The sequence below is a fragment of the Trachypithecus francoisi genome, unplaced genomic scaffold (assembly GCF_009764315.1).
Source record: "Trachypithecus francoisi isolate TF-2019V2 unplaced genomic scaffold, Tfra_2.0 Lachesis_group16, whole genome shotgun sequence".
Classification (NCBI taxonomy): Eukaryota; Metazoa; Chordata; class Mammalia; order Primates; family Cercopithecidae; genus Trachypithecus; species Trachypithecus francoisi.
In genome coordinates, this window is record NW_022681461.1 from 20,816,229 (window position 1) to 20,843,930 (window position 27,702).

Below are 27,702 nucleotides of genomic sequence, written 5' to 3' on the forward strand. Positions count from 1 at the left end.
TACAACAAAACTCCATGGTTTAAAATAAGGTATGTGATATAAGTTCAGTTGTTCATTGTAGTACTTCTCAAACTTTAACAAGCACAGAAATCATCTGAGGATCTCATAGAAACACAGATTCTGATTTGGTAAGTAGGAGCAGGGAACTGAGGTTCTGCATTTCTATAAGCTCAGCGATGCTGATGTTGCTAGTCTGCAGACTGCACCTCACCTTAGCAAGGTTCTACTGCCCCAGCTTTCCCTGAGGGTACATGTCAGTGGATGGGAACTGCAGAAGGATGTATCTACGCATTAGTTCCAGGGCTGACATAAAGGCACCTCGTTGGGGTGAACTGCGGATGCCCATTGCTGTGTGGGCATGTTTTCATGGTAGGGAGGAAAGACGCAGCCTCGCCCAACCTCCTAGCCTGCTCTTCTGATTATTATCCATCAAGGTCGTACTGCTTTTAGGTCAGCAGTAACTCCCCCTCTTTCCTTCCCCGTCCCTCCCACGCCAATCTAGCTGAGTGCCTCCCCTGGTCAGTCCAGCCGACCAGCTCATTAAGTGACCGCCGGAGAGCTCCGTAACGCGCCAGCCAGGCAGTGAGGCGCTGGGCTAGGCGGGGGCTCTCCTGGGACCCGTCTCCCTCTTCCCACCTTCCCCCGCTGACCGCGGCGGTGCCTGCGGCAGAGCCTCCCTCTGCAGCAGCCCCTTGCACTTGGCTCGCACTTCTGGGCGCTGTCCATGGTTGCAGCAGTTTTCGGCGCGCCACGTCAGGAGGCCGCAGCAGGGCCCTGCGATTGGCGGAGGAGCCCCTCGCCATACTCCTGCACCTCCGCCCACGCGCCCCGGCCCCGGAGGCGCGTGCCAGAGAGCGTGCCCGGCGCGCCCCGGGGCTCCCGGGCGGCACACCCACTTTCCTTATTAGGGCAGAGTCGAGTGCCCAGAGCCGGCGGCCGGGCGAGGGGTGGGGCGGGGAGCCCGGGAGCCAGACGGCCGAGGGCGCAAGCACGGCCTCAGCCGCAGCCGCCTCCGAGCGGCAGGAGGGAGCAGTCGGTCGCTGCGCCCCGGCGGGCCACTTTCCCGGGACCCCGCTCCTCTTCCTTGTGCCGAGATTTTCCACTGCGCCCCTCCTAGTACCCGGGTTCCAAACCCCTAGCCACGACATGGAAGAATTTTTGCAACGCGCCAAATCTAAACTGGTAAGTTGAGTGAGCAAGGCTGTGTGTGCGCGCGCGCGTATGCTGATAAAAAGGTGGAGAGAAAAAGGTGTTGCAGCACAGGAGGAAGAAGCAACTTTGCCACGGAGTTGTCAGGGTGTGCGGACTGTCTCCTGGAAGAAATCTCTGGAACTCTGGCTCTTAAAGCTGGCAGTCTGTCTCCAGAATCTTCCCCCGCAACCAGATGAGGTGCAGAGCTGAAGGAGGTTGTGGCCTGGCTGAAGTTGGGTCGCTTCTGTCCAGTTTCGGTCCCTAAATCGGCAGTTTGCTCCCGAAAGCTAAGGGAAAAATGGGTGTGGTCTTCCTTGAGATAAAGAGCCCAGCCTTCTGCAGATGCATTGCGTGTAAGTGTAAAAGAAAAAAAAAAAAAAAAAAAGACTCTTAGGACTGTACTTTAGCTGGAGGTGACAAAATTGAGGAAGTCAGAGTGCTGGGTAGGAAGGACATGTGTGGTAATGGAGAATCCACAGGATAGAGCTTGTTCCACTGCAGGAGTCAGGGACATTCTAGTGTGTCTTGTGTCTCGCTAATTCCTGTTCACATCTGTAAACTCCGGCAGAGGCAGAAGGGGAAACTCTAACTGTTGGTGTTCTGGGGTTTACCAGACCATCATTCTCCCGGGAGCAGACCTGTGTGTTAGCCCATGTTTACCGTATCACTGTCCAAACAGTGAATGGGCAACTCCACTGTGTATGTTAACAGTTGCTACACATTCTGGAACAACAGACTCTAGCAGTTTCTTAATTCCAAACTGTTTTGGCTCTCCAGCACAGCAGTAATAAATATAATGGAAATGTTTCTGTTTTGGCAGAAAAAAAAAGAAAAGCCTGTACTCATTTAGAAGCAATATCTTTAATGAACTGTAAAAGCACTTTTTACAGGCCTGGCATGGAAAGAAATGCATAATTTATGATGCCTTTAACCTTTAAGCCTTCATAGAAGCCAAAATATAAAGTCTGCATTAAGGTAATGTTTCAATCACAAGGCAGGATATTTGCAGGTTATTACTGTAACTCATTTACCCTCACACAACAAAGGGAGTACAGGAAGGGCGGGCCCAAAGTTGCCTGAACCACCATTCAGAGTGCAGACAGAAGTGGGATCCTTGCAATGGTCTAACTGTAAGTATCTTGAAAAAGACCATTAAAGTTGATAAGTGCTTATATAAGAACTTTCTACCTGAAAGCTCCCAGAGAGTTGAACGTTTGTGGAAATTTCAGAGTTGAGGAAGTTTGTGATCATTTCTGTGTTGTTTATTGACCCTTTTCTTTACTAGAGCACATGGATGAAAATACTAATTTCAGACACTCAACTACGTATTTGGCATTTCTGATAGTATACATGTTCTGTTCTTTACCTGGTAATGATGGAGAAATGTTCAAAAATGAAAGACAGTTTTGGCAACTGTGCGTATGTGTGTGTATGAAAATGGTACTCAATGACAAATGCAGAGTTCTGGGCTGTATCTGTTTTTCACTCCCATAACATTTCTTTATCAGTATTTTCGCAATAAACGTTTAGACTGTGGGGTCTGATATGAGCAAGAGGTTTCTCTCAATTCTGAGGAGCAGTTGCTGGAATGGAAATTTCCGTATTTCCGAGTAATCAGTTGAAAGTAATCTGTAATTTATTTACCGAGTCCCTTCATTAGATGAGCAATTGCTCTACATCATTAGAAAAAAGGACAGGAAAGAGAAGCGGTTGTTTGAAATATTGTTACCAGTTTCATGTCTTAGCCAGAACAATTACTGCTTATTTTATTTTTTCTTGGAATAAGCTTCTTACTAGAAATCATGATTAACCTTTCACATCCAGCCACAGCAAAGGTGTTTTGGTCACTTTTAGTGTCATATTTCACCTGATAAGTTACATTTTCTAGGTAATAAGATTTTTACTTAATATATGACACTCAAATATAGTAGTAGATAACATTCTCCTTTAGAGGATAGATAACCTTTTTCTTGGAGAAAAAAAATTAAGTCAATGTCATTCACTTGTGGGACATTTATTTATAATAAAATGGCAAGATTTGGCCGGGTGTGGTGGCTCACACCTGTAATCTCAGCACTTTTTCACACCTCTGTAATCCAAGGCGGGTGGATCACCTGAGGTAAGGAGTTCGAGACCAGCCTGGCCAACATGGCGAAACCTCGTCTCTACTAAAAATACAAATATTAGCTGGGCATGGTGGCGCATGCCTGTAATCCCAGCTACTAGGGGGGCAGAGGCAGGAAAATCGCTTGAACCTGGGAGGCAGAGGTTGCAGTGAGCCGAGATTATTCCACTTCATTCCAGCCTGGGCAACAGAGTGAGACTTGGTCTCAAAAATAAAATAAAATAGTAAGATTTTAAAAAATTCAGCCAATCCTTTGGAAAACATTTTAAGGTGAAGAAATTTACCATGCTGATTTTTACTTACGCCTTATTAGACCAGAATTAGAATTTAGAAGCTATGTTTTAAATGTTTTTCTTTAGAAGTTTAGCTATATGATACCTAAAAAAAAGCCTAATTGCTAGGTATTTTTTTTCCTATTTGACTTAATTGCTTTGATATTCTGTAGGCATTATATGTATTTTTTAATGGTTTGAAATAGTTAATGACTCTTCCAAAGTCCTAACATAACCTCATCATCATTGGGGCTAGCTAATTCCAATAGGCAAAAAGAACTTTAAATTGCAAAATGGAATTGCTATTAGCCGTGGATACCATCTCCAATAATCAAAATGTTGGAAAAATTGTGTGTCTTTTTTTCTGACTTGGAACATTTATTATTCATCTGTCGTTGTAAGGAGAGAGGAAGCTCTGCTATTCTAGGCCAGACCCTTGGTTGAACGGAAGTCTTTGAAGGAAAAGGATATTTTGAATTTTGATCAGGTAGTTTGGAGCTGATTTCCATTGAATTGGGAGCTCACTCTCAATTCTATTTTTCATCCCGGTCTAGTCCTGCTAGTCTTTAAACTGAGGCAGATTCACTGACATAATCCCATCCTCGTTTTCCTTAAATCTCCCTTTCTAATACCTTTCCTTCACTCCTGAGAATACTCAGTATTTATCAGAAATGGCAAAAGTAAACTCCAGGTGTGGCCTCAGAGGGACCCCTCCTCCTGGGGCTCAAATGCTTCTCATGTGGGCCTGACTTCTGCCTGGTTAGGACAGGCTGGGGGCTGGAGCATATTTGTGAAAAACTTGGTTGGAGGTGGGACACGGCTAGGGAGGTAGTTACTTCTTCCAAGCAGTCTCCGGAAATGCTCCCTTCTAGACAAACAAGGAATGACACATATGGAATTGACACGAGGATTGTTAAAACATTAATGACAGTAGGATAAGCAATCTGAGAGCAAGCCCCCCAAGCTTGCGATGGTAATCAAAGAGTGGTGCTTCCTAGTTGAAATCACTTCCTTGATGTGAGAATCCAGCCATATTTTTGGTTTGGATACTTACTACTAGAACTAGAAATGAGAATGCAAACGTATTTTCTTTTTTCTTTCTTTTTTTTTTTTTGTGAGACGGAGTCTCGCTCTGTCGCCCAGGCTGGAGTGCAGTGGCCGGATCTCAGCTCACTGCAAGCTCCGCCTCCCGGGTTCACGCCATTCTCCTGCCTCAGCCTCCGGAGTAGCTGGGACTACAGGCGCCCACCACCGCGCCCGGCTAGTTTTTTGTATTTTTTTAGTAGAGACGGGGTTTCACCGTGTTAGCCAGGATGCTCTCGATCTCCTGACCTCGTGATCCGCCCGTCTCGGCCTCCCAAAGTGCTGGGATTACAGGCTTGAGCCACCGCGCCCGGCCCGTATTTTCTTTTTTCTCCTGCCCATTCAGAGTTGCAGAAATCAAATCCTATAGTTCTAGATCAGTCCTTAAGTTTTAGCCATGCTTTCTAGTCTTAGTTCCATCATTTCTATGGTAAGAGAATTTGAAGGAGTGTAGGGAATAAGGGCTCCCTGCTCTATGCTGTGATTTGGGAAATGTCTCTCAACTTCACAGGGAACAGCTCAGGAAAGTATTCAGGACAAGGACAGTCTCACGGCAGTCAATGATCCACGTTCCCATCAAGTTTGGGCAGAAAATGAAGTACATGAGGAATCATCTGGGGATGGGCAGAGAGTTCTGTGGCTCTGGCTGGCAGGAAGCCAGGGTCCCCACACTGGGCCCCTGCTGCCGAGCCTCCCTCACTGCCCAGATACCCCCAGCTGATGCAAGTCAAGCAGCTGTTAATGGGTGGGGATCACAGCAGCCCACATGCCGTATGATGCAGGTCATGAGCCAGCCTTGGGTTGTGGGGGAGGTGGGGATGTTGTCAGCTGTCACCAGCAGGATACAGGGCACATCAGTGTCCCAGGAATGCTGTTTTCAACAAGAAGGTGGAGAGAGTCACTACTGCAGTCCAGAGGATGCATCTGCTACTTCAGCAGCGACAGCTGCGGAGGAAGGGCTCATTTCTGCAGTAGGTAGTAGTTGATATGTGTACTTCTACAGAAGAAAAATTCTGGGTGACTTGAATGTTAGCTCCTAGTCTGTGATATGTGGCATAGGGACAAGAAAGCACATTCAAAACTCTAAATGAACAACTGCATTAGAGTGGTTATAGGAGATGGGGTTTTATAAAAGAAAGATAAAGATTGCAGCATGTCTGCAGAATAATCAACTTGATTGGAAATTGAAGGAATATATTCTTCCTGATTTCCTCTTGCATAGGAAGAAGGTTGTGCATGTCAATAAAAAGGATATTTAAAGTAAATGCTTCACGCCTTTTAAAGGGCCGCTGTGGCAAGGACTAGTAATGATGAAGAAGCTGGCAGAGCTGTTTCATTTCAAGAGCTGAGCTCATTCTGGTCAGAGACCATGGGATCAGCTTCTGCCCCATTGCAAACGAGGGCAGGTGCTCTTGAGACCATGCCTCTTGCCAAAGCATTTATGAGCAGGAAACTCAGGAATCCAAAGCGCTTCCATGAAGGTGATACCCCTCGCTTAGGGGCTGATGAGGAATGAACCCTTGATTGCTTTGGTCCTGGAATCAGCTTCATTTCTCACTGCCTGATCGTTCAGATGAACAGCTGCGGATTGTCCCAGTCCTGGGACCTTCAGAGAAGAACCACACTTTTTTAGTGTAAACAGATCTTCGAGTGGATCAATCTGTCTCACAGGAAGAGAGGTGCGCCCTGTGATTCCGACAGCACCTTGGGCCTTGGAGGACATAGGATCAGGTGAGCAAGGTCACCCTTTAGATAGTGGTTTGGGGACTATTTTGTCAACTAAGTAAACAGCTGATGGCTTTGGTATAACCTGTTCGTTTCGATGTAACATTTATTTGGGCAGATATTAACATAATTGTGAGTTTGGTAAACTGGTCTGGGGAGCTCCTGTAAGCAATGGCTTGGTGATGGAGGTATTATTCCCCCAGGGAGGGTGTAGAGGGAACCTACCCCTCCGTGAATGTTACCTGAGCAGTGAGAAAAATGAGGAAAGAATACTTGGGTCTGGATAAAGGCTGCAAAAGAGGAAAAAACATCAGGGGACGAGAGAGAGGGCATGCAACATTAGTTATTGATTTTTCTTGAACCTTGGGGATTATGGGAGAGTCCTGGAGTTTGAAGTCTTCTTTGAAAGGAAACTGGGGAGGGCTGATGTATTCGGGAGGCAGCATTCCTATGCAGGGTGATATGAATAGTGCCCTCTGAGTTTGTGTAGTACACAACCTGCATGTAGTCCCATTCGTGGCTACCCTTTCAGGGGTCTTAAAGTAGCCCACTCACAATCTCTAGAATTGTCCCACATCCATTTCTTTCTGAGCCCTGTGGCTTTGGACTTTGGTTTCCAGGGAAAAGAAGTCTTTCTTCTTGGGAGCTCTTATGAGACTAATTGGGCTGTAGATCATCCTGGAAAATCAGACCCATGAAGTTTGGGTTAGAATAATCATGCTGATAAACACAGCTTTGGTTTCTTAATCTGAAAAATGGAATAATGATGCCTACTTTGCGTGTTTGTTGCAAAGCCAAAATGATGTACCCATCGCCCTTAGCACAGAGCTTGGAACAATGGTGGGTCTTTCCACTTGCCTCCAAGCCGGTCCTCTTCTGTACTTCCTCATCTTAGTGAATGGCATCGTTATTCATCAGTTTCTCCAGCTGAAAACTTCCTTTTCCTTCATCACTTTCCTAACCCACCCTATCCTTAAGTCACCCAGATGACTACAATGGCTGGCAAACTGCTTTCACCCTGCTTCCAGGGAGATCATTTTGAAAGCATCTTTCACACCTTTCCTAACCCTCCCTTAAAAAAAAAAAAAAGGAAGAAGAAGAAGAAGAAGAAAAAAAAAAAACAACCTCCTCATCACTTTCCATTGTTTTTAGGAGAATGGACACACTTTTAGCATGACCTGATCTGCTATCCAGCTTCTTTCCGGCTTTTCCTCTTGCTCTCCTTGGCTTAAATAACTCCTGCCTCTTAGGTTAGATGAAGAGAAGACTTCTGAATGAGCCGCCTCCCCTACTCCTTGAGTCTAAGTCAGGTTTTTTGGTAATTTTTTAGATCACTTATTTCCGCTTGTCATTATATCTCTATTGGGCATGTTTGTTCGATTAATGCCAATTTGGTGAGAGTAGGAACCAGGGTCTGTGTCATTTTGCTCACCATTGTATCTCCAGGTTCTTGTGCAGTACCTGATGCTCAAAGAGTGTTTTTAGAATTAATAAACCCAAAAGGCAAGAGTCATGCACAAAGCATGGCACATTGTAGTGGCTCGATAAAAATAAATAAACGGAGGGCCAGGTCTAGATTTTTGGAGGTCTGAATCTGAAGAAGGGCTTGTACCAGGAGGCAGGAAGCCATATTGGTTTGCTAGAAGAAGGTGAAGGACAGTAAAGTCAAGGAGCACCATATTGTACTTCACACATAGTAAGTACTTAATACAAAATGTTATGACAAAATAAAAATCTAATTTTTATGCATGACTGCTTGGAATCTGTAAATATTGGTTGAGCTAAAGCATGAATGGAGAGAGGCAGAGGAGAGGAATGGGGCACTGAAAGCCTCTGCAAAACTGCACTGGGTAGATCAGCCAACAGTGGAACCATTGGAACCATAGGTTCTCCTCCATGTGGCTCAAAGACTGGAAGTGGACTCCCCCAAGGCCAACCACTGTATCAAGTCAGCCCAGCCTATTCTCTTGCTGCCCCTTGACCAGTGCTAATACCATGAGAGAGACTGGCAGGGAAGCTGTTCAGAGTCCTTGACAGAAAAGATTAGGCATTCCAGACTGCCTGTCCAGCCCTGGCACTGCAGACCTCATGTGTAGGGTAAACCCATGCATGATCCTGAGTCAGACCTCTCATCCAGCCAGTGGGACTGTTTGTGGTCAAGCATGATCACGGTCTTCCACTTCATCCAACTCTCCTGGGTGTGACCAGACTCTCCCAGGTATTTGTTTTAGCCTGTAATGCCAGAGTCTTTTTGAACTGATGATGTTTAGGAAAATTGCATATCTTTGGCTCCCTGCATTTGATATTTCTTGCTTTGGCTTCCAGGAAGCTTAAAGCTATGTTGGTGCTTCATTTTCTTAGCCTAGGATGTCTGAACTAAGGTTTTTTTTTTTTTTTTAATTGTTATTACTTAGTTTTAATCTCGTTATAGTTGTTTTAATTTTTTTTACTTTAATGTATATGCAGTTTTATTATAAGTGGGTTATCCTTTTGGTTACCAGTGAGAATAAATAAATATGTCTTAAAATAATATATATGATCTTGAGTATATTTTGGTGAGCAGTCTGGCCTAGTTCAGGGTTCATCTACTCACATTTGAGAATTAGCTTTTTTTAGTAATAGAGAATATAGTGTGGGACTTCAGAATAAGTAGCTGAAAGGAAACATCAGCACAGTCCAAAGATTGTCTGTGTTCTCATCCTCGATGATTGCTGACCTCCCTGGGAGCAGCAATAGCCACACATTCTTAAATCTGAGCCCATAAACTGGGAACTATGAGGCAGCCCCTGGCAGAGGCTGCCTGCCCTAAATCAGATCCTGGGAGATTTTCCTAGAGTATGAGTTGTGGATTTGGGAGACCCTTAGAAAGACTTTTGTCCGCCTTCCCACTTCTTGCCCCCTAAAGGCGTTACAGTGGGGTGGCTAATCATGTGGAACTAGTGCTTAATTTCAAATCCTAACCCCGCCACTTTTACTTGCTAGTCGCACAATCTTAGTTTCTTAGCCTCCCCGAGTCTCAGTTTCGTTATCTGTAAATGAGAACGGTAGTAGCACTGGCCTCACAGGGCTGATGCGTGTGTGTATGCCCTGAGGTGAGGACATGATCTCCATCCACAGTAATAAAAACACGAAAAGGCCAATAGCGGACAAGAGCCAGGATGTCCTATTTACATTTCACAGAAACAGGAACAATTCTTAGCTCTCTTGCAATTCAGTTAGAATTTGTGGAATATCTGTCTTAGCTCTACGAGATATTTTTAAAATTTCATTTCACTCCCACAATGATCTTGTAAGGTAGGTACTAATCGCCTTTTGCGGTTGCCGAAACTGAGGCTCAGTGAGGTTAAGAGGTTTGCCCAGGCTGGGCGCGGTGGCTCACGCCTGTAATCCCACCACTTTGGGAGGCCAAGGCGGGTGGATTGCCTGAGGTCAGGAGTTTGAGACCAGTCTAGCCAACATGGTGAAACCCCGTCTCTACTGAAAATATAAAAAAATTAGCCTGGTATGGTGTCATGCGCCTGTAATCCCAGCTATTGGGGAGGCTGAGGCAGGGCAATTGCTTGAACCAGGGAGGTAGAGCTTGCAGTGAGCTGAGATCGCTCCACTGCACTCCAGCCTGGGCAACAGAGCACGACTCCATCTCAAAAAAAACAAAAAACAAAAAAACCCAGAAGTTTGCCCAAGGTTGCACAGCCATAAAGAGTAGAGCTGGAGTTTGCTTCCGGATCACCTGACTTCAATTCTAGGACCTTCTTCCTCATACCATAGGCACCTCTTCCTGCAAGATCTCCTGGAACATTTCATTCTTCTTAAATTAAAAGTGAACGGCTTGACAGGTTTATAGGAGGGCTGAGTGATAAGTTAGTGAAATTGCACATACATTGTTCATGTTGACCCAAGGGGTTTCGTTCTTCTGTGTTCCTTGTTTTATATTAAAATCCTTTGAACAGCAGAATATCAACCAATGTTATTGAAATCCTGCTATGAGAAAAACATGGTGTTAGGCCATCTGTGATTTGATTGAATAAGTTGTGAGATGGTTCTCACTGCATGCCCATTTGAAAGAAAATTAACGGATAAACGATTTGGAGAAGAGAGTGTGTGACTAGCTTTCAGAGTAATTAGAAATATTGTGGGCATTTGGTGAACTGTTAAGAACAAGAATGCATTTTTAAAAGAGTTTAAATGCCTCTTATTTGCCACCAAGTTTATTAGCACAACTTTTGGTTTTGCAGTTTCTTCACTGTTGCCACTCTCTTGTTGGTGGCCTTAAATATCACTTTGATGGACGGACCGATGTCAGGGGGTCTAGGCAGGAGAAGATCCAGGGTTAGAACACAACTCTCGGTTGTGTCAAGTCCACTTTGGCTCTCCAGTCTGCTGGTTTAGCAGCGCCCCAGAAAACTGTGGATTATGCTGAAGATACACATAGAAGTGAAGGAAAAGGGGAAGAAAGCAAAGAAGGAAGGTGGAGGCAGAATTGGCAGGGAGATAGGAAAAAAGAAAGACATGAAAAGATTCAAGAAGGAAACAAGTCTGAATATCCTTCCACAATTCAGGACAGGATGTGTTGTAAGTGGAACAGTTCTTATGTCCACGGTCACTTCCCTGGCACGTCAGCCAACCCAAAGTCACCCCAAAACCGGAACTTGGGCAAAGGCAACTAAAATTGATTATTGAAAACCTATCATCAGTTAGTTCTTTTCTCACAGGAAACTTCCCTAAGTGCGATTTCTGAGGCTATTTGTGAGATGATACTTGTAAATCATTCACAGAAATGCTGGGAGCACAGCAAAACACATGAATGCTAGCTACCGTCATTGAGGTTATTATTTAATATGCACTTTGACACAGTGTTCACCAACCTGGTTTTCTCAGAAGGGGATGATGGAAAGGGAGGTAGCTGCCAGAGGCTGTAATAGATGATGACTTACAATGGGGAAACTGCACAAACAAAACCAAAATCAAACAGGACCTATAAGAAGCAGATCCGATGCCGGGCACAGTGGTTCACGCCTGTAATCCCAGCACTTTGGGAGGCAGAGGTGGGTGGATCACAAGGTCAGGAGTTCAAGATCAGCATAACCAACATAGTGAAACCCTGTCTCTACTGAAAAACACAAAAATTACCCGGGTGTGGTGGTGCACACCTGTAGTCCCAGCTACTCAGGAGGCTGAGGCAGGAGAATCTCTTGAACCCAGGAGGCAGAGGTTGCAGTGAGCCGAGATTGTGCCATTGCACTCCAGCCTGGGCTACAGAGCGAGACTCCGTCTCAAAAAAAAAAAAAAAAAAAGGAGGAAGCAGACCCAGGTCCCCAGTAGGTGTCATTCCATTTGGTGTCAGGTAAATAATCCTAAATACCTGCATAGCTCCTGGCAGACATAACATCATTGACATAAAGTACATATCTGATGCTCATAGTAATGACCTTAAAGAATCAAGGGGAAAAGATCATTTAAACTTGGTGTCCTGTTTAAGAAGAAAGGTGTGGTGCATAAGCAATTTCAGAAAAATCTCCCACTCACATAATTAGCATAGAAAACAACAGAAAAGAAGCTGTGGCTTGCAGGGTAGGCTTTGGTTGTCTGACAAGCCTCTTGCATAGGAGACCTTGTTCTTGAGTGAAGCCAGATAAGTGAAACGTCATGGTTTATAACAAGTGATCATGAGTCAGGATGGAAGGTGATGGTGCAGAAATGTGAGTCTGATGTGGGGAGGCATAAATAGGCCTCAGCACGTACAAGATGTGAGCAGCCTGGCTCCTCACTCCCATGCTCAGTGGAGAACTAAATCTGGTTCTTGACTCCAGAGGAGGCACAGCAATGACCACAGAGGTATAAAATAAGGTCTCTGAGAAAAGCCCAGGAGGGACCGGAGGACTGCTCATGGCCTTGCAGTTCTTTGGAAGGTTCTTATGGAAGAGTTTCCACCCATGGAAATTATTTCTTCCCCTCAGTTGAAAAAACAGGACTTTTAGGACGAGTGACTTTTTTTTCTCTCTTAAGGAAGCCCATTCATTCATTAAGGTCCTTTTTGTTGTTGTTGTTGTTGTTGTTGTTGAGATGGAGTCTTGCTCTGTTGTTAGTCTGGAGTGCAGTGGTGCACGATCTGTGCTCACTGCTGCAACCTCCACCTCCCTGGTTCAAACGATTCTCCGGCCTCAACCTCCAGAGTAGCTGGGATTACAGGCATGCGCCATCACACCCAGCTAATTTGTGTGTGTGTGTGTCTTTAGTAGAGACGGAGTTTCACCATGTTCGCCAGGCTGATCTCAAACTCCTGACCTCAGGTGATCCACCCACCTCAGCCTCCCAAAGTGCTGGGATTACTAGCGTGAGCCACCGTACCCGGCTGGTCATTTTTTTTTTTTTTCTTTTTTTCTTGCAGAAAAGTAATGAAAGGGTGCAGAAAGAGAAATGTGCATGCTGGCTTCCTCCTCCCCAGCAAGAGCAGAGGCAGAAGCTCATCCTGGAGGTAGAAGCATTTTGATCCTGTCTGCGTTCCTCAGACACATTTTCTGTAGCGGTCAGTGGTGCTGGCCAGACCAGCACAAGTGGCTCTGAGAAGGTAGAAATGCCACAGCATGTGGACAGATCAGCTGCTCCCTGCCAGGGGTATGTCTGAGAGAACAGGACACGTGCCTGGCAGTTCCCTGAGAAGGCAGTGTCCCTGGGCCTCTCCCCAGGGAGACAGGAAGGCGTAAATCCCTTTCTGTCCCCCATTCTTGATGTTTTACAGTTAAATATTTCCCTTGGCCCTTAGCAAGCTGGTTTGGTTTTCATGCAACACCTCCTGGTCAAACTATGGGGTATGATTCTCTCATCCTTCATTGGCGACAATATAAAGAGACTTCTGGAGCTACTTCCTTTTGGAGGACTGGGTTCTTGCAAGGAAAGGCAGGCAGTCTTCTAACCGATTCTTGTGGATTAATTTACAACTTTGATTCAGATTTTGTTCTGTCTTTTCAGTGTTTACCAAGATCATTGAGAGAACTTGTTTTTCCTCTTAAATGGTGGGCAAATTGCAAGCTTAGTCTTAGAAAATGTATATAGGACACAGAAAAAGATAAACAAGAGGGAGACCTTTCATTCCCTAGGTGAATCTTTCTTCTGTTACTCAATTATGAATCTGCTCTGCAAGACCCTGAAATAAAGCCATCCATGAAGCAAAGCAATTGTCATGGCCCTGTGACTAATCATGTGCTTCCACTTGGCTGATACCCTTGGACTGTGGCCTGAAGTGTCATTACTCTTGGCTCTAGTTTCCAGAAAACCCAGACATAAACTCACTGTGGTGGATGCAGATCAAAATGCCATCCTAGAGCTGGCTTTTAAAATGTTTTGAAAAATTCATTATCTCTCTAAGCCATTAGATCACTTTGAGCCTTATGGGGAACAAATGTATTTCTCACTTCTATGGAATGACTTCATGCCAGAATAGCCTCCTGACCAAGCACATCTCTGTACAAATCAATTCATGCACAGAGGGTTTCATAGGCTGGCATTTACGTAGACGGCTCTGATGAAGCTCATAAACACTGAGCCACACTTGTTACAATTGGCCGCTTTGTTGGACTTCTCTCAGCAGGATTTATATTCAGTCACCCTGATCACCATTTCACCCTGGGTACATCCTGACCCATCACTTCAGGGAGTGCTGTGGACAACAGCCATCAGGGTTCCCTGTGTTTAAGTATAGCCTTCTATGGCCATCATCTTTTATTTACGATTTCTTGTTGTGTAACTGTGAGTTATTTTAACAATTATAGAATCACAGACCTTTACATTGGAAACTACTATAGAATCATAGGTTTTTTGGTTGTTGTTATTTGTTTGTTTTCTTTTTAGAACCAGGGTCTTCCTCTGTTATGCAGGCTGGAGTGCAGTGGCAAGATCATGGCTCACTGTACCCTGAACTTGTAGGCTCAAGCGATGCTCCCACCTCAACCTCCCAAGTAGCTACGACTCCAGGCATGTGCCACCAAGCCTGGCTAGTGGTTTATTTTTTATTTTGTAGAGACGAGGACTCGTTATGTTACCCAGGCTGGTCTCAAACTCTTGTCATGCTCCTTGTCATGAAGGATCTCAAGTGATCCTTCTGCCTAGGCCTCTCAAAATGTTGAAATTAGAGGCGTGAGCCACTGTGCCCAGCCTAATCACATATTTTTAACATTGAAACAGATGACTTTAGATGTCTATTTCAGTCTCCTCATATTGTATTTCAGGCTTAGTTTCTTTATAAAATAATAAGCAATAAGGCATATTTGGAAAATAGAGGAAAGCTGAAAAATTACCAATAAACAGAAAAAATTAAAACTAAAACTAAAATCACCCACTTTCATTGAAGCATGACTCTTGGTGATATTTTGGCTAGTAGTTTTCTTAGTCTTTCTTCCTTGTGCACAGGACTTAAGATATTTGTATATCTTGCAACCCCGATTTTTATTTTACTTAACAATATTATTTTACTATGTTATTACATAGTAGTCAAAATCAATATATTAAATAATAGAATACGGTTTAATAAAGAAGATCTACTGAGGTTAAACCTTTTCATTGTCCCTCCTTTTTGCTATTGTTCATTACTATGACAAACATCTTTGCACATAGAAACATTTTATCCTGTTTAGAATTATGTTCTTAGAATGGCTTTCCAGTATGCAATGATTAGGGAAAAAGATATTAATATTCTTAAGCTTCTTGATACATTAAATTGACTTCTGGGTGAACTCTTCCCAAATTTCAAGACTCAGAGAGGTTAACTAGTCCCACAGTACATTGTGACAGAGTCCGACATAGATTTGAGGTCTCTTGACCCCGAAGTCTACGCCCTGATGAGTTAGAGAATTTGTGCGGTATGAGGGAGAGTGGTGTGCTGATTGTATACATCATGGATCTGAGCACATAACCTGAAACGGCCTGGCTGCTGAGTTGAGACAAGTGTAACAGAAACTGTGCCACACCAGTTACAACTCTGCTGATGAGACCAGTAGGTAGAATCTGGCTGGGGGGGGGGGTGCTACTTTCTCTTTTCTTTTCACTTCCTCTCTCAATTATTTCAAAAAGATTGAGCCTCATGGAACGGTAAAGCTGTTGCTGCTCTGCACGGTGTGGTCACTCGGAGCACACTGTTGCCCTTCATAACTGCTGTCACCTACTTGATCTCATTTGATTAACCTTAGAGAGGGTTCCTGTTATTATATTTATGTCACAAATGAAAAGAACAAGGCCAGAGAGGTTAAGTCTAGCTTTGCCCAGAGACACACAGCCAGTAAGTGGCAGAGGTGGGTATAGATTCTATGTCTTCTCATTCCCAGCATCTGTGAGAACAAACATTGATCTATGTTTTCCAGAGATGGTTTGAAGGTCTCATTGAGAGCATAGTGGTTTGGATTCATCTGTATAAAAGAAAATGTCCGAGTGAAAATACAGGGCACTTTTCTGAGCGGAGGCTATTCAACAGTGAAATCTATTCATGCTGAAGCTGTTTTTCTTTGACACAGGAAAACATACCCCTCAAGCTTTGGAATTTTGTGTGATGGACTCTGATGTACAGTATGCAACTGTGAGATTAATGAATGTGTCACTGATGGAAACATGCTGAGCCCAACAGGCTCTGGAGACCAAGTGTCACCTGTAATGGGAAGAAGGCACCTGAGAGGCAGGGTCTCTGGAGGGTCTGTGGGCATCACCTGACATGCATGTGGGCATCACCTGATATGCCTGTAATGGGACAACAGGTGACTGGATGTCACTTATAGTCGTTTGAGCTGAGAGTTCTCTGTAATGTGGGGAAAGAAGTTTAATTGCCTGTAATATCAACTCTTTCCCTGCTACAGAGCAGGTGTGATTCTGTCAAATTCTCTCTTCCAACTTCCCCATTCTCAGCTGTTTCTTCATTTGGATCATATTCATTAACTGTCCCAAAGCCTAAATGCATCCCACATTGATGCAATAAGGAGTAATTTTAGTTTAGTGCAGTTTAATATCCCTTAAGCTAAATTCTTCTCTTTCAAAACTCTAAGAAACACATAAATCTCCCTGCCAATCTTTTGTATCACCATAGCATGACAAAGGCCACATGATTCTAAATCCAATATGCGCAAAGATGAACATGCATCAGATGCATTGGCCTCTGGATAGTCGTCCTGGGTTGCCTGTGTTTTCCAATCTTTCTTGAGCATTTGATTAATTCACACTGGTGAATAAAGAAAACTGCAAATATAATTGAAAGAAAATCTAGGCAGATGGAAGTCAAGGTTAGTTTGGATTTGTAATTCTGTATTGGTGAGAAGTTTTGGTTGATACTTGCCCTGAAAACCTAATATGATTTTTTTTTTAGAGAAGTCTATTGTCTAATAGGATGATTTGTATACAGTGTGATAATTCCTTTGCAGACCCCGTGTTGGGAGGCTTCAGTATATGCCGAGGGAAATAGACTTGGGATATTTTCTAGTAAATGTTGTGTGGGAGTGGGATCACTGACTCTGAGACTGATCTGCATGGTTGTTAAATCATGCACACCTGCTAAATAATTAGCATGCTGTGGCGCAGGGGGTCCTAAAGGTAAATCCTTGTGTGCCCCAATTCCTAGCCGTCCAACTCCTTTCTGAATATACTTCTGCTTTATTTTAAAGGCAGAGCAGAAAGCATTGAGGGCCAGGAAGAGCAGTCCAATTAAGCTAGTGTCTCACCATGGCTAATATCCCATGCTGGGTCTCCTCTCCTGTCCCCGTTTCCTCAAAATATGTTTACACCGCTTCTTATCCTTATCCCTCCCACTTCAGCAGAGCCTGCTCTTGGCCAGCATGCCAGGGAGTTAACATCTATCAGTGTTTCCTCCGCAGCTACATATGTTATTTGACCTTCACCATCATCCTCTGAGACAGGCATCATTATACCCAGTTTGCAGAGGTGGAAACTGAGGCTCAAAGAGGTCAAGTAACTTGCTCTAGGGCAGACAACGAATGAATGTTGGAGCTAAATTTCTAGTATGCCATTCCTGAGAGTCTTAGCTTATATTTCCACTTCAACAGACTGTAGGGACATAATACACTTACTTCAGGAAGAGCGGTCATTCCACAGCTCTATTTAAACTTTCATGTGTATAGGAGTCACCTGGGAATCTGGCTGAAAGGCAGACTCTGATTCAGTACACTTTGGGGTGGAACGGGATTTTGCACTTCTAACAGGCTCTCAGGAGATGCCAATGCTGCTGTCCTGCAGAGCCCACACATCTGAGTAGTGAGAGTCCACAGCATTGATGAGCCAGGAGGCAGGAGAGGTGCATTAGAATCCGAGGGGGCTGCACAGCTGGGAGGAGGTGCCCTGCAGTGGAAGTGGCGTGCTTCTCCTGAGGAGGTGTGGCCTCACTGCAATCACACCGCGGTGAGAGGCCTGATGTGCTGCGTCTGTAGCTATCATATTTCAGGTAAGATCATTGATTTGGGAGGAAAAAAGAATCTTTTTGGCCAGATGAGGTGGCTCACACCTGTAATCCCAACACTCTGGGAGGCTGAGGCGGGAAGATCACGGGAGCACAGGAGTTCGAGACCAGCCAGGGCAACATAGTGAGACCTCGTCTCTACTAAAAATCAAAAAGTAGCTGTGCTTGGTGGTGCACACCTGTAGTCTCAGCTACTTGGGGGATGGAGGCAAGAGGATTGCTTGAGCCTGGGAGGTCGAGGTTGTAGTGATCCAAGATCACACCACTGCACTCCAGCCTAAGCCCTGTCTCAAAAAAAAGAAAAAAATTTCTGTCACACCATCATGCAGAGAGCCATGGGTTCTAATGACCCATAAAACAGGCTCTGCATGCAATACATATTTCTAATATGTATTAAAATTGCTTCATATCCCTTATGCTTTTCTCATACAAAACACAGGGTCTTGTGACTTCACAGTACCTGGCAGCAAGGAGGGACCGTAAATACATTAATACGACCGGGCGCGGTGGGCTCACGCCTGTAATCCCAGCACTTTGGGAGGTCGAGGTGGGTGGATCACCTGAGGTCAGGAAGTCAGGACTAGCCTGGCCAACATGATGAAACCCCGTCTCTACTAAAAATACAGAAATCAGCTGAGTGTGGCGACACGTGCCTGTAATCCCACCTACTTGAGAGGCTAAGGCAGGACAATCACTTGAACCTGGGAGGCGGAGGTTGCAGTGAGCAGAGATGTTGCCATTGCACTTTAGCCTGAGTGACAGAGCAAGACTCTGTCTCAAAAACAACAAAAAAACATTAACAGGCTGGAGGGAGAACTAGAAGAGAGCTGAAGGAACTGGTGGTCTTTTAGGGAATGCAGGGCTCTTGGCTGGGCTCTTTGAATGATCTCGGGAGGAGGAAAGCACACGACTCACCCTACAGAAAACTTAATGTTGGAATGAAAGTTTTCTTTCTTTTAAGACAAACAATTCACAGCTCCCCTCAACACCTTTTGGTCTCTTTCTCTCATTATCTAAATAATAATAGTAATAATTATATAATTATATATATAGTGTTATATATAATTATATATAATATAATTATATATATAGTGTTATATATAATTATATACTATGTTATATATAAATATAATTACATTATATATAAATATAATTACATATTATATATTATACATTATATGTAAATATATATAAATATAATAATTATGTGATATATAATATATAAATATATTGTATAATATAATTAGAAGTACAATTTTTTTATTATATATAATATAATTAGAAGTACAATTTTTTTTTTATTATTGAGACGGAGTCACCCAGGCTAAAGTGCAATGGCGCGACCTTGGCTCACTGCAACCTCGGCCTCCCAGGTTCAAGCAATTCTCCTGCCTCAGACTCCTGAGTAGCCACCATGCCTAGCTAATTTTTGTATTTTTTAGTAGAGGCAAGGTTTCCCCATGTTGGCCAGGATGGTCTTGATCTCTTGACCTTGTGATCTGCCTGCCTCGGCCTCCCAAAGTGCTGGGATTACAGGCGTGAGCCACCGTGCCCGGCCATATCTAAATTATTTAAAATGTTTCTTCTCTTTATTTGAAGTCATCTTCCCTAAAGTCCTTGTGACATCTGGATGGCCTTTGTGTTCTGCTTTCTTGTCCCCACCCGCCCTATTGTTAGTGGTGCGTGGTTCCATGTGGTGCTTTATGGTGCTCCTTTATTATTCATGCCTTTCTTCCTTTGTTCAGGACTGTTGCTTAGTCACTGTGCTTCTCTGATGTGTTCTTGGTTCATGCTTCATTTCCTACTGCCCTTTGGTACTTTTCTATCCCTTTTCCCTTAACACAGAATTCTGTTTCTCTTAACTTAGTGGGGACCCTGGAGTGGTTTGTAGAACTTTCCTTAGCTTGGGGATGGTCAGCAGGCACTGTAGAGGTTTTAGGAGTCATTTTAGGTGTGGTTCTTTATCAATTGGCTTTCACCAGGTTATGCCGTGCTAGCAAAAATCCCCAATGTCGGTGGCTTTCAGGATTAAAGGTCTATTTCCTGCTCATGTTACAAGTTGCTGAGGGTCAGCTGTGGCTCCAAGTGCCTTCTGTGTTCTGGAATGTAGGCTAAAGGAGCAACAGCTGTCTGGGATACGCTGCTCTCATGGGTAGAAGAGAGTTAGGGAGCTGGTAGGATCCAGTAATTGTTCTTGAAGCTTCTGCTTAGAACTGGAATGAGTCACTTCTGTTTTCTCTTCATCAACAACAGCAAGCAAATCACATGGCCAAGCCCAATAGCAGTGGGGTGGGAAGTATACTCTGCCCATGGGCAGGCACTGAAAGTTACATGGCACTGCGCAGGGATGGATTATTGTCATTTACAGGAAGGAAAGTTAATAATTAGGAGTTGGCCATGGATGTTGGCCATGTTGACCAGGATGGTCTCGATCTCTTGACCTTGTGATGTGCCTGCCTTGGCCTCTCAAAGTGCTAGGATTATAGGTGTGAACCACCGCACCTGGCCGCATTGCATAAATTGTTTAAATATTCACTAAATAATTTTATTTTCATAAAAGCCCTATTTGGTAGGTACTGTTATCCCCATTTTGCACATGGGGAAACTGAGGTAGAGAGGGGTGAGTTACTAGCTATACTCACATCACTACTACGTGGTGAGAGCTAGCATTCACCATCTGGTGGACATTGAACAGAACCACACTTGTATTCTACTGATGGTCGTATCGATGGGTAGATTGTGACCAATTAAAAACTTTAAAAAAATAGGAGATTTGGGGGACAGTTTCAATTAATGAAAATCTCCAGTAGCTATTTAGTCATCTCGTATGCCTTCCGATGACGGTTGAACAGTGGTTGTTTTCATTTGGGATGACTTCAGGCTGCATCTATGTGCCAAGTTAGGAGTTTGGGGAAGCTAGGTGAATTCCTTTAGGTCACCCGGGAAGCATTTATGGAATATGACTGCCTGGAAGAGCTTTTAAATTCTCAGTGCTTTAGTTTCTTTTCAATATAAGAAATATAAATTGGGACTAACAAAAGACGCTCCTTCATAGGGAATTCTGAAGATAAAGTTAGGCAGCATATGTAAAGCTCTCAGAACTATGTCTGGCATGTAATCAGAATTTTTGAGTGAGTATTCTGATGATGAGGATGATTTCTACTACTGTGATATCTCAACCCCTGGAAAACATATTGGGAATCCCCAGACCACTAGTTTCAGAGTCAATAGACAATCAGATTTATGTTCCTGAGTTAAAGATTTATTTATTAAGATAAATAAATACAATAAAAATTAACCTAGAAAGTAGGGGCTTAAGTTTCTGGCCTCTTGAAAAAAAAAAAAACAAACTAGCCACAATTTCTCTTAAAAAGATTAATTTTTAGGTTGTGCGTTCGCCCCCTTCAGTCATTGTGTGGAGTGAAAATCCTTTGAAATATGTTACATAAAGTTCTGGTTTATTAGGTGAACACAGTGCATTTGGGGCGTGTTTGGGTGGGGTAAGTTGTGTGATTTGCTGGGAAATTCCAAGCAAGGGCAGAGAGGAGAGGCCTCAGGCTTCTGTCTGGAAGTCAGTGGCTTGGTCTCAAGGGGACACGTCCTGATAGAAACGGGTAAAGCTATACAGGTTGGTGCTGTGTGGGGTGTTTACTAGTGAACATAATGAGGCTTCCGGCCTGACGACTGTTTTTGTTTCACATCCCAATCAGCTGAGCCTGAGAGCCTTAAGGTGAAAGGAAAAGAACAAGGGTGGTGGAATTAGAATGTCAAGTTTAGTTACTTCTCAGCTGTGTGAATTTGGGTATGTTCCTTAACCTCTTTGCGTGTTGGTTTATTCATAAATGTAATGCTATGTATTATTTATTCATCATGATTATGTGTAAGAGCATTGCATAAATTCTTTTTTTTTTTAAATTGAGATGGAGTCTCGCTCTGTCGCCAGGCTGGAGTGCAGTGGCACGATCTCGGGTCACTGCAACCTCTGCCTCCTGGGTTCAAGTGATTCTCCTGCCTCAGCCTCCCAAGTAGCTGGGACTACAGGTGTGCGCCACCATGCCCAGCTATTTTTTTTTATTTTTATTTTTAGTAGAGATGGGGTTTCACCATGTTGGCCAGGATGGTCTCGATCTCTTGACCTTGTGTTCTGCCCACCTTGGCCTCCCAAAGTGCTAGGATTATAGGTGTGAACCACCGTGCCTGGCCGCATTGCATAAATTGTTTAAATATTCACTAAATAATTTTATTTTCATAAAAGCCCTATTTGGTAGGTACTGTTATCCCCATTTTGCACATGGGGAAACTGAGGTAGAGAGGGGTGAGTAACTAGCTATACTCACACAGGCAGGAAGGGGAGTCAGGTTTTGAACCCAAGCAGTTGAACTCCAAAGCCTACATGCATACCCATCGTGCTTTGCTGCCTTTTGACACAGTCAGCACGTCACCAGGGGTTGCCGCTCTGAAGAGTAAGTCTGTTCATTTCTTCTAAATCCTAGTCCACTATTTAACATGTAGGAAGTAGATGCTCTGTAGACCTTAATGGTTATTTCCTTTCCCCTTTCCTATTTCCTTTCAGTTGTCCTGGTAGACCCAGGTAATCAGGACTGGTGGGTGCCTAGGAATGGAGTGAGAGATCTTGAGCCCCAGTTTTCCCTGGGCAAGATCTCACCTGACTCTCAAATTCACCTTGTCTCATTTATTGTATGAAACTTTCACTTTTTCAGCCTTTATAGCACCAAGCTGGAAGGTATTATGTCATCTTGTAAAGCAAACCCTAAATTGAAAGAATAATGGCCTAGTTTGGTGACCCTCTCAGCACACACCATTATATCTTCATATGAAGCCTCCTAGTCAAGTAATATGTGAATGAGTTTTACATATATATTAAATCTGCTTTGGAGATCATCTATCTTTATGTATTTGATTTTTCCCCCGTTATTCTGCATGGTTTCAAAGTGGGGAGCTCCTTACTCCTTCCCTTGGGGTAAATAACCTCTATGCTGAAAGGTGTGGCACTCACAGATTGGCTGCTGTGAAGACTTGACACACCTCTTCGGTGATTCTGTTTCTGTTTCCTCTTATTGGTGGTTAGGTTCCAAATTGTCCCTGTGGCTGGTGCCATGTTCCAGAAGCAGAAATATGTTGTGGAAAAAGTAATGGCTCCAGGGAATAATAAGAGGTGGGTTTTAGTGCTTTCCCTTCTAAGTAGGAGCTGTGTGACCTTGGCAAATAACTGGCCTTTTCTGGAATCCTGTTTCTTCAATTGCAGAACAAGGAGCCAGTGTTAGTTGAACTGTTCCAAACTAGGGGCTCCAGCATTTTGAGATCTCCCATGCAGGGATCCATTTTAATATTTTAAAACTAATAGTGCTGTTCAATGGGAAATAAAAGCTTTTAAAACATGGAGTCCACAGAGAAAAGAGAAAATGAAAGCGATCACTGGTGGTGGAAAGTTGGGGAGCAAGAATCAGTTATTTTTTTTTTTTTGCGGCACTATGCACATAAAGCTCTTGGTTTATTAGGCCAATCAGGCATGTTATTTAATCTCTAAGTCTTAGACAATCAGACACATTATTTACATCTCCAAGTCTTACTTTTCTCATCTGTTAAAATATGAACATAGTATACAATCTGTATTTGGGGTTCAGAAGTTTGTTGTGAAGATTAAACGCATTTGAAGCACTTAGCCAATGGCACTCAATACACTGTGGCTATTTTTCAAGTTCTTCAGTATGGGTTTACATTTACCCAGAAGGGATATTTTAGATTAAACTAGCTCCCACCAGATTATGTTGTAAATTTCTTTAGCTCTAGGGTGGGGTTATTTGGGTTGCAGTGAAACCAGGGATGGAACAGTTAATCCCCACTTCCTTAGGAACTATAATCCAAGTGTGCTTTGTGCAAGGCTTTCAGCTGGGTACACCATCAACTGGTAACATCTGGGCCCAACCAGAATAGGCAAATGGGGAGAGGAGAGAAGGGAGAGGGAAACAAATATGAGACCAAAGCCCCTGGAACAGACAGGGCATTCCTAGTCCTTGCTGTTTATTGCATGCATACTCTCAGTGATAATTGCTACCATTTAACTAGGACTTACCATGTGCCAGGCACTGGGCTAAGTACGTCTTATATACTGTTTTAATTTTCTTAGGCACTCTATGAGCCACTCTCCTATCCATTGGCCAAAGCAAGTCACAAGGCAAGTCTAGATTCAAAGCATGGAGAAAGAGATTTCTCTTGATGAGAGGAGCAACAATGTCACATGGAAGGGGCACAGATAAAGGATGGGGTCACTTTTGTCAGTTTGCAGATCTCCACGGTACAAGTAGTAGAGAAGATGTTGCATTTTCCTGGAGTAACTTCTGCACCCAAGAAAAAGGGAGTCAGGCATCAACTGCCTCTTTGTGTCTGGAATTCCTCTCATTACAAACAATCCAAGAGGCAGTATAATGGAAGTGTGGTCCCATTGTTTGAACTACTCAGGAGCCACATTGTAACTATTTGGAGAATTTCCTGCTTCCTGAATTCACCCAGATTCTCATGTTCAAAACAAGCCCCAGCCTAAATGTCACTTATCTGTTATCCCAAAGCTCTGCTAAGTGCTACGTGGTTAGTTTGGTATCCAAAGCTGTAGACATTTCTACCAGCTTTTCCAAGGTAGAGAGAACGAACAATGAATCTTAACTTCTAGAAGTAATCAGTCCCTCAGTTTATTAATTCATGAAAGCGGTTGTTCAAGGCTGAACCCGAAAGGTGCGATGTTTCATATTGTGGGGAGTAAGATGGATTCTTGAACGACTTGAGGTGGTTTATTACTTTTTTCTCTTTGCAAATGACACTGTCTTTCTGTATTTAATAGTGACAATGTAGTTTTTGTGAAGCGATTTTGCTGTATGTAAAAGTGAGCCAACTAAAATGTAAGCAAATAATACAGGGGATCTATGGGCAAAACCCACAAAGATGGTATGTGAATGATTCTTGGTAAATGGAGTCATGTATACGAAAGCCTGGAAAGGCCACCACCTAGTTGAGAAAATTGAGGCCTGAAAGAGGAAGCGAGCTGCTGAAAGTACTATACCTAATAAAGAGCCGCTCTGGGCTTAGTTGCAGCCCTCCTGCCTCTAAATTATTTTTATCTCCCACTGTACCAAACTCCTCATTTCCTCTAAGCCAACAGCCCCAAGTAAACAAAAATTAGGCCGGGCGCGGTGGCTCAAGCCTGTAATCCCAGCACTTTGGGAGGCCGAGACGGGCGGATCACGAGGTCAGGAGATCGAGACCATCCTGGCTAACACGGTGAAACCCCGTCTCTACTAAAAAAAATACAAAAAATTAGCCGGGCGAGATGGCGGGCGCCTGTAGTCCCAGCTACTTGGGAGGCTGAGGCGAGAGAATGGCGTAAACCCGGGAGGCGGAGCTTGCAGTGAGCTGAGATCCGGCCACTGCACTCCAGCCTGGGCGACAGAGCAAGACTCCGTGTCAACAAAAAAAAAAAAAAAAAAATAAGTAAACAAAAATTACCTCCATGTGTGATCTGGTTTGGATCTGTGTCCCCACCAGTTTCATGTGGAATTGTAATCCCCATTGTCAGAGGGGGTGCCTAGTGGGAAGCGATTGGATCATGGGGGCAGATTTCTCAAGAATGATTTAGGGCCGGGCCCGGTGGCTCAAGCCTGTAATCCCAGCACTTTGGGAGGCCGAGACGGGCGGATCACGAGGTCAGGAGATCGAGACCATCCTGGCTAACACGGTGAAACCCCGTCTCTACTAAAAAAATACAAAAAACTAGCCGGGCGAGGTGGCAGGCGCCTGTAGTCCCAGCTACTCGGGAGGCTGAGGCAGGAGAATGGCGTAAACCCGGGAGGCGGAGCTTGCAGTGAGCTGAGATCCGGCCACTGCACTCCAGCCCGGGCTACAGAGCGAGACTCCGTCTCAAAAAAAAAAAAAAAAAAAAGAATGATTTAGTACCATCACCCTGGTACTGCTCCTGTGATAGTGAGTGGGTTCTCATTAGATTTGGTCCTTTTAAAGTATGTAGCATCTCCCCTGTCTCTCTCTTGCTCCTGCTCCCACCATGTGAGATACTTTGCTCCCTGCTTGCTTTCCACCCACCTTGCCTTCCACCTTGATTAGAGATTTCCTGAGGCCTCCCTGGAAGCTGAGCAGATGCCAGCATCATGCTTCCTGTACAGCCTGCGGAACTGTGAGCCAATTAAACTTCTTTACCAGTCTCAAGTATTTTTTCATAACATTGCAAGAACGACCTAACACAGTGTGCAAACACATATTTTATTAGGAAATGTTACAAAATGAATAATATTTCCTACCATTTATAGCTAAGCAGTTTATATGCTTGGTGATGAGAAAGGTAATTATAATAATCATATATGATGTTAATGTTTACCTTAGTATTTGGGGGAGTTGCCTCACAATTTTTTCATGAACTTACACTATAATCAAAAATAAATTTGTATGCGAAATCTGTAAATATACTACGTATGCTTTGAGAAAAATATTACCTTACAAACACATACTTGTATATCCACATTAGAGAGAGATTTTTCTTACCAGAAATCACATTTACCCTTGAAAGAATAGATGAAGATTAATAAATTAAAAATAAATGTATTAAATAAAGATACATGCTACAATGTTGTTGAACCTCAAAAACATTATGTGAAGTGAAAGAAGCCAGTCTTAAAAGATCACGTATTGTGTAATTCCTTTTATATGAAATGTCCAGAAAAGGGCCAGGTGCGGTAGCTCACACGTGTAATCCCAGCACTTTGGGAGGCCAAGGGGGGCAGATCATGAGGTCAGGTGTTCAAGACCAGCTTGGCCAATATAGTGAAACCTCGTCTCTACTAAAAATACAAAAAAATAGCTGGGCATGGTGGTGCATGCCTGTAGTCCCAGCTACTCAGTAGGCCAAGGCAGGAGAATCAGTTGAACCTGGGAGGTAGAGGGTGCAGTGAGCCAAGATCGTGCCACTGCACTCCAGCCTAGGTGACAGAGCGAGACTCCATCTCGGGGGCTGGGGGGTGGGGGAAAGAAATGTCCAGAAAAGGCAAATCTATAGAGACAGATTGTAGATTGGTGGTTGCTGGGGCAATGGAGAATAACTGCTTCATATGTATAGGGTGTCTTTTTTGGATGATGAGAACGTTTAAGAAGTAGATAGAGTGGTAGTTGTCCAATATTGTGAAGGTACTAAATTCCATTGAATTGTTCACTTTAAAATGGTTAATTTTATGTTATGTAAATTTCACTTCAATTAAAAATACTATATATATATGTGTGTACTTACCATATATACTCATATACAAGCCCATGCATGGTATTTTTATTATTTTATTAGTATAGTGCTTCTCTAACTTTTTGGTCTTAGGATCCCTTTCCACTCTTAAAAATTAATGAGGAAGCCAGGCGTGGTGGCTCATGCCTGTAATCCCAGCACTTTGGGAGGCCGAGGCGGGCAGATCACAAGGTCAGGAGTTGGAGACCAGCCTGGCCAATATGGAGAAACCCCCATCTCTACTAAAAATACAAAAATTAGCCGGGTGTGGTGGTGTGCGCTTGTAGTCCCAGCTACTTGGGAGGCTGAAGAAGAAGAACTGCTTGAACCTAGGGGGACGGGAGGTGGAGGTTGCAGTGAGTTGAGACCACACCACTACACTCCAGCCTGGGTGACAGTGTGAGACTCCGTCGCAAAAAAAAAAAAAAAAGAAAAAAAAGTGAATAACGAGGATGCCCCAGAACTTCTATTCATGTGTGTTATATTTATCAATATTTACATTAGAAATGAAAATGGGAAAAAATTATTTATTTTTTCATTTGTTAAAAATAACATAAACATGTTTCAT

At 43.6% G+C, this 27,702-nt stretch overlaps 1 protein-coding gene across 13 annotated transcripts in view; it reads left to right on the plus strand.

Annotated features, from left to right (window-relative positions):
* The first annotated feature begins 893 nt into the window (after positions 1 to 893).
* PRUNE2 (prune homolog 2 with BCH domain) overlaps positions 894 to 27,702 on the plus strand; it is a 301,009-nt gene continuing 274,200 nt past the window's right edge. For 10 of the 13 annotated variants that reach the window (XM_033237044.1, XM_033237051.1, XM_033237048.1 and 7 more), the window contains exon 1: positions 894 to 1,182. In XM_033237044.1, coding sequence (XP_033092935.1) covers positions 1,147 to 1,182 — 36 coding nt within the window. In that variant the 5' untranslated portion in view covers positions 894 to 1,146. The remainder of the gene's footprint in view (positions 1,183 to 27,702) is intronic. The other 3 variants (XM_033237056.1, XM_033237057.1, XM_033237053.1) reach the window with 2 other exon arrangements.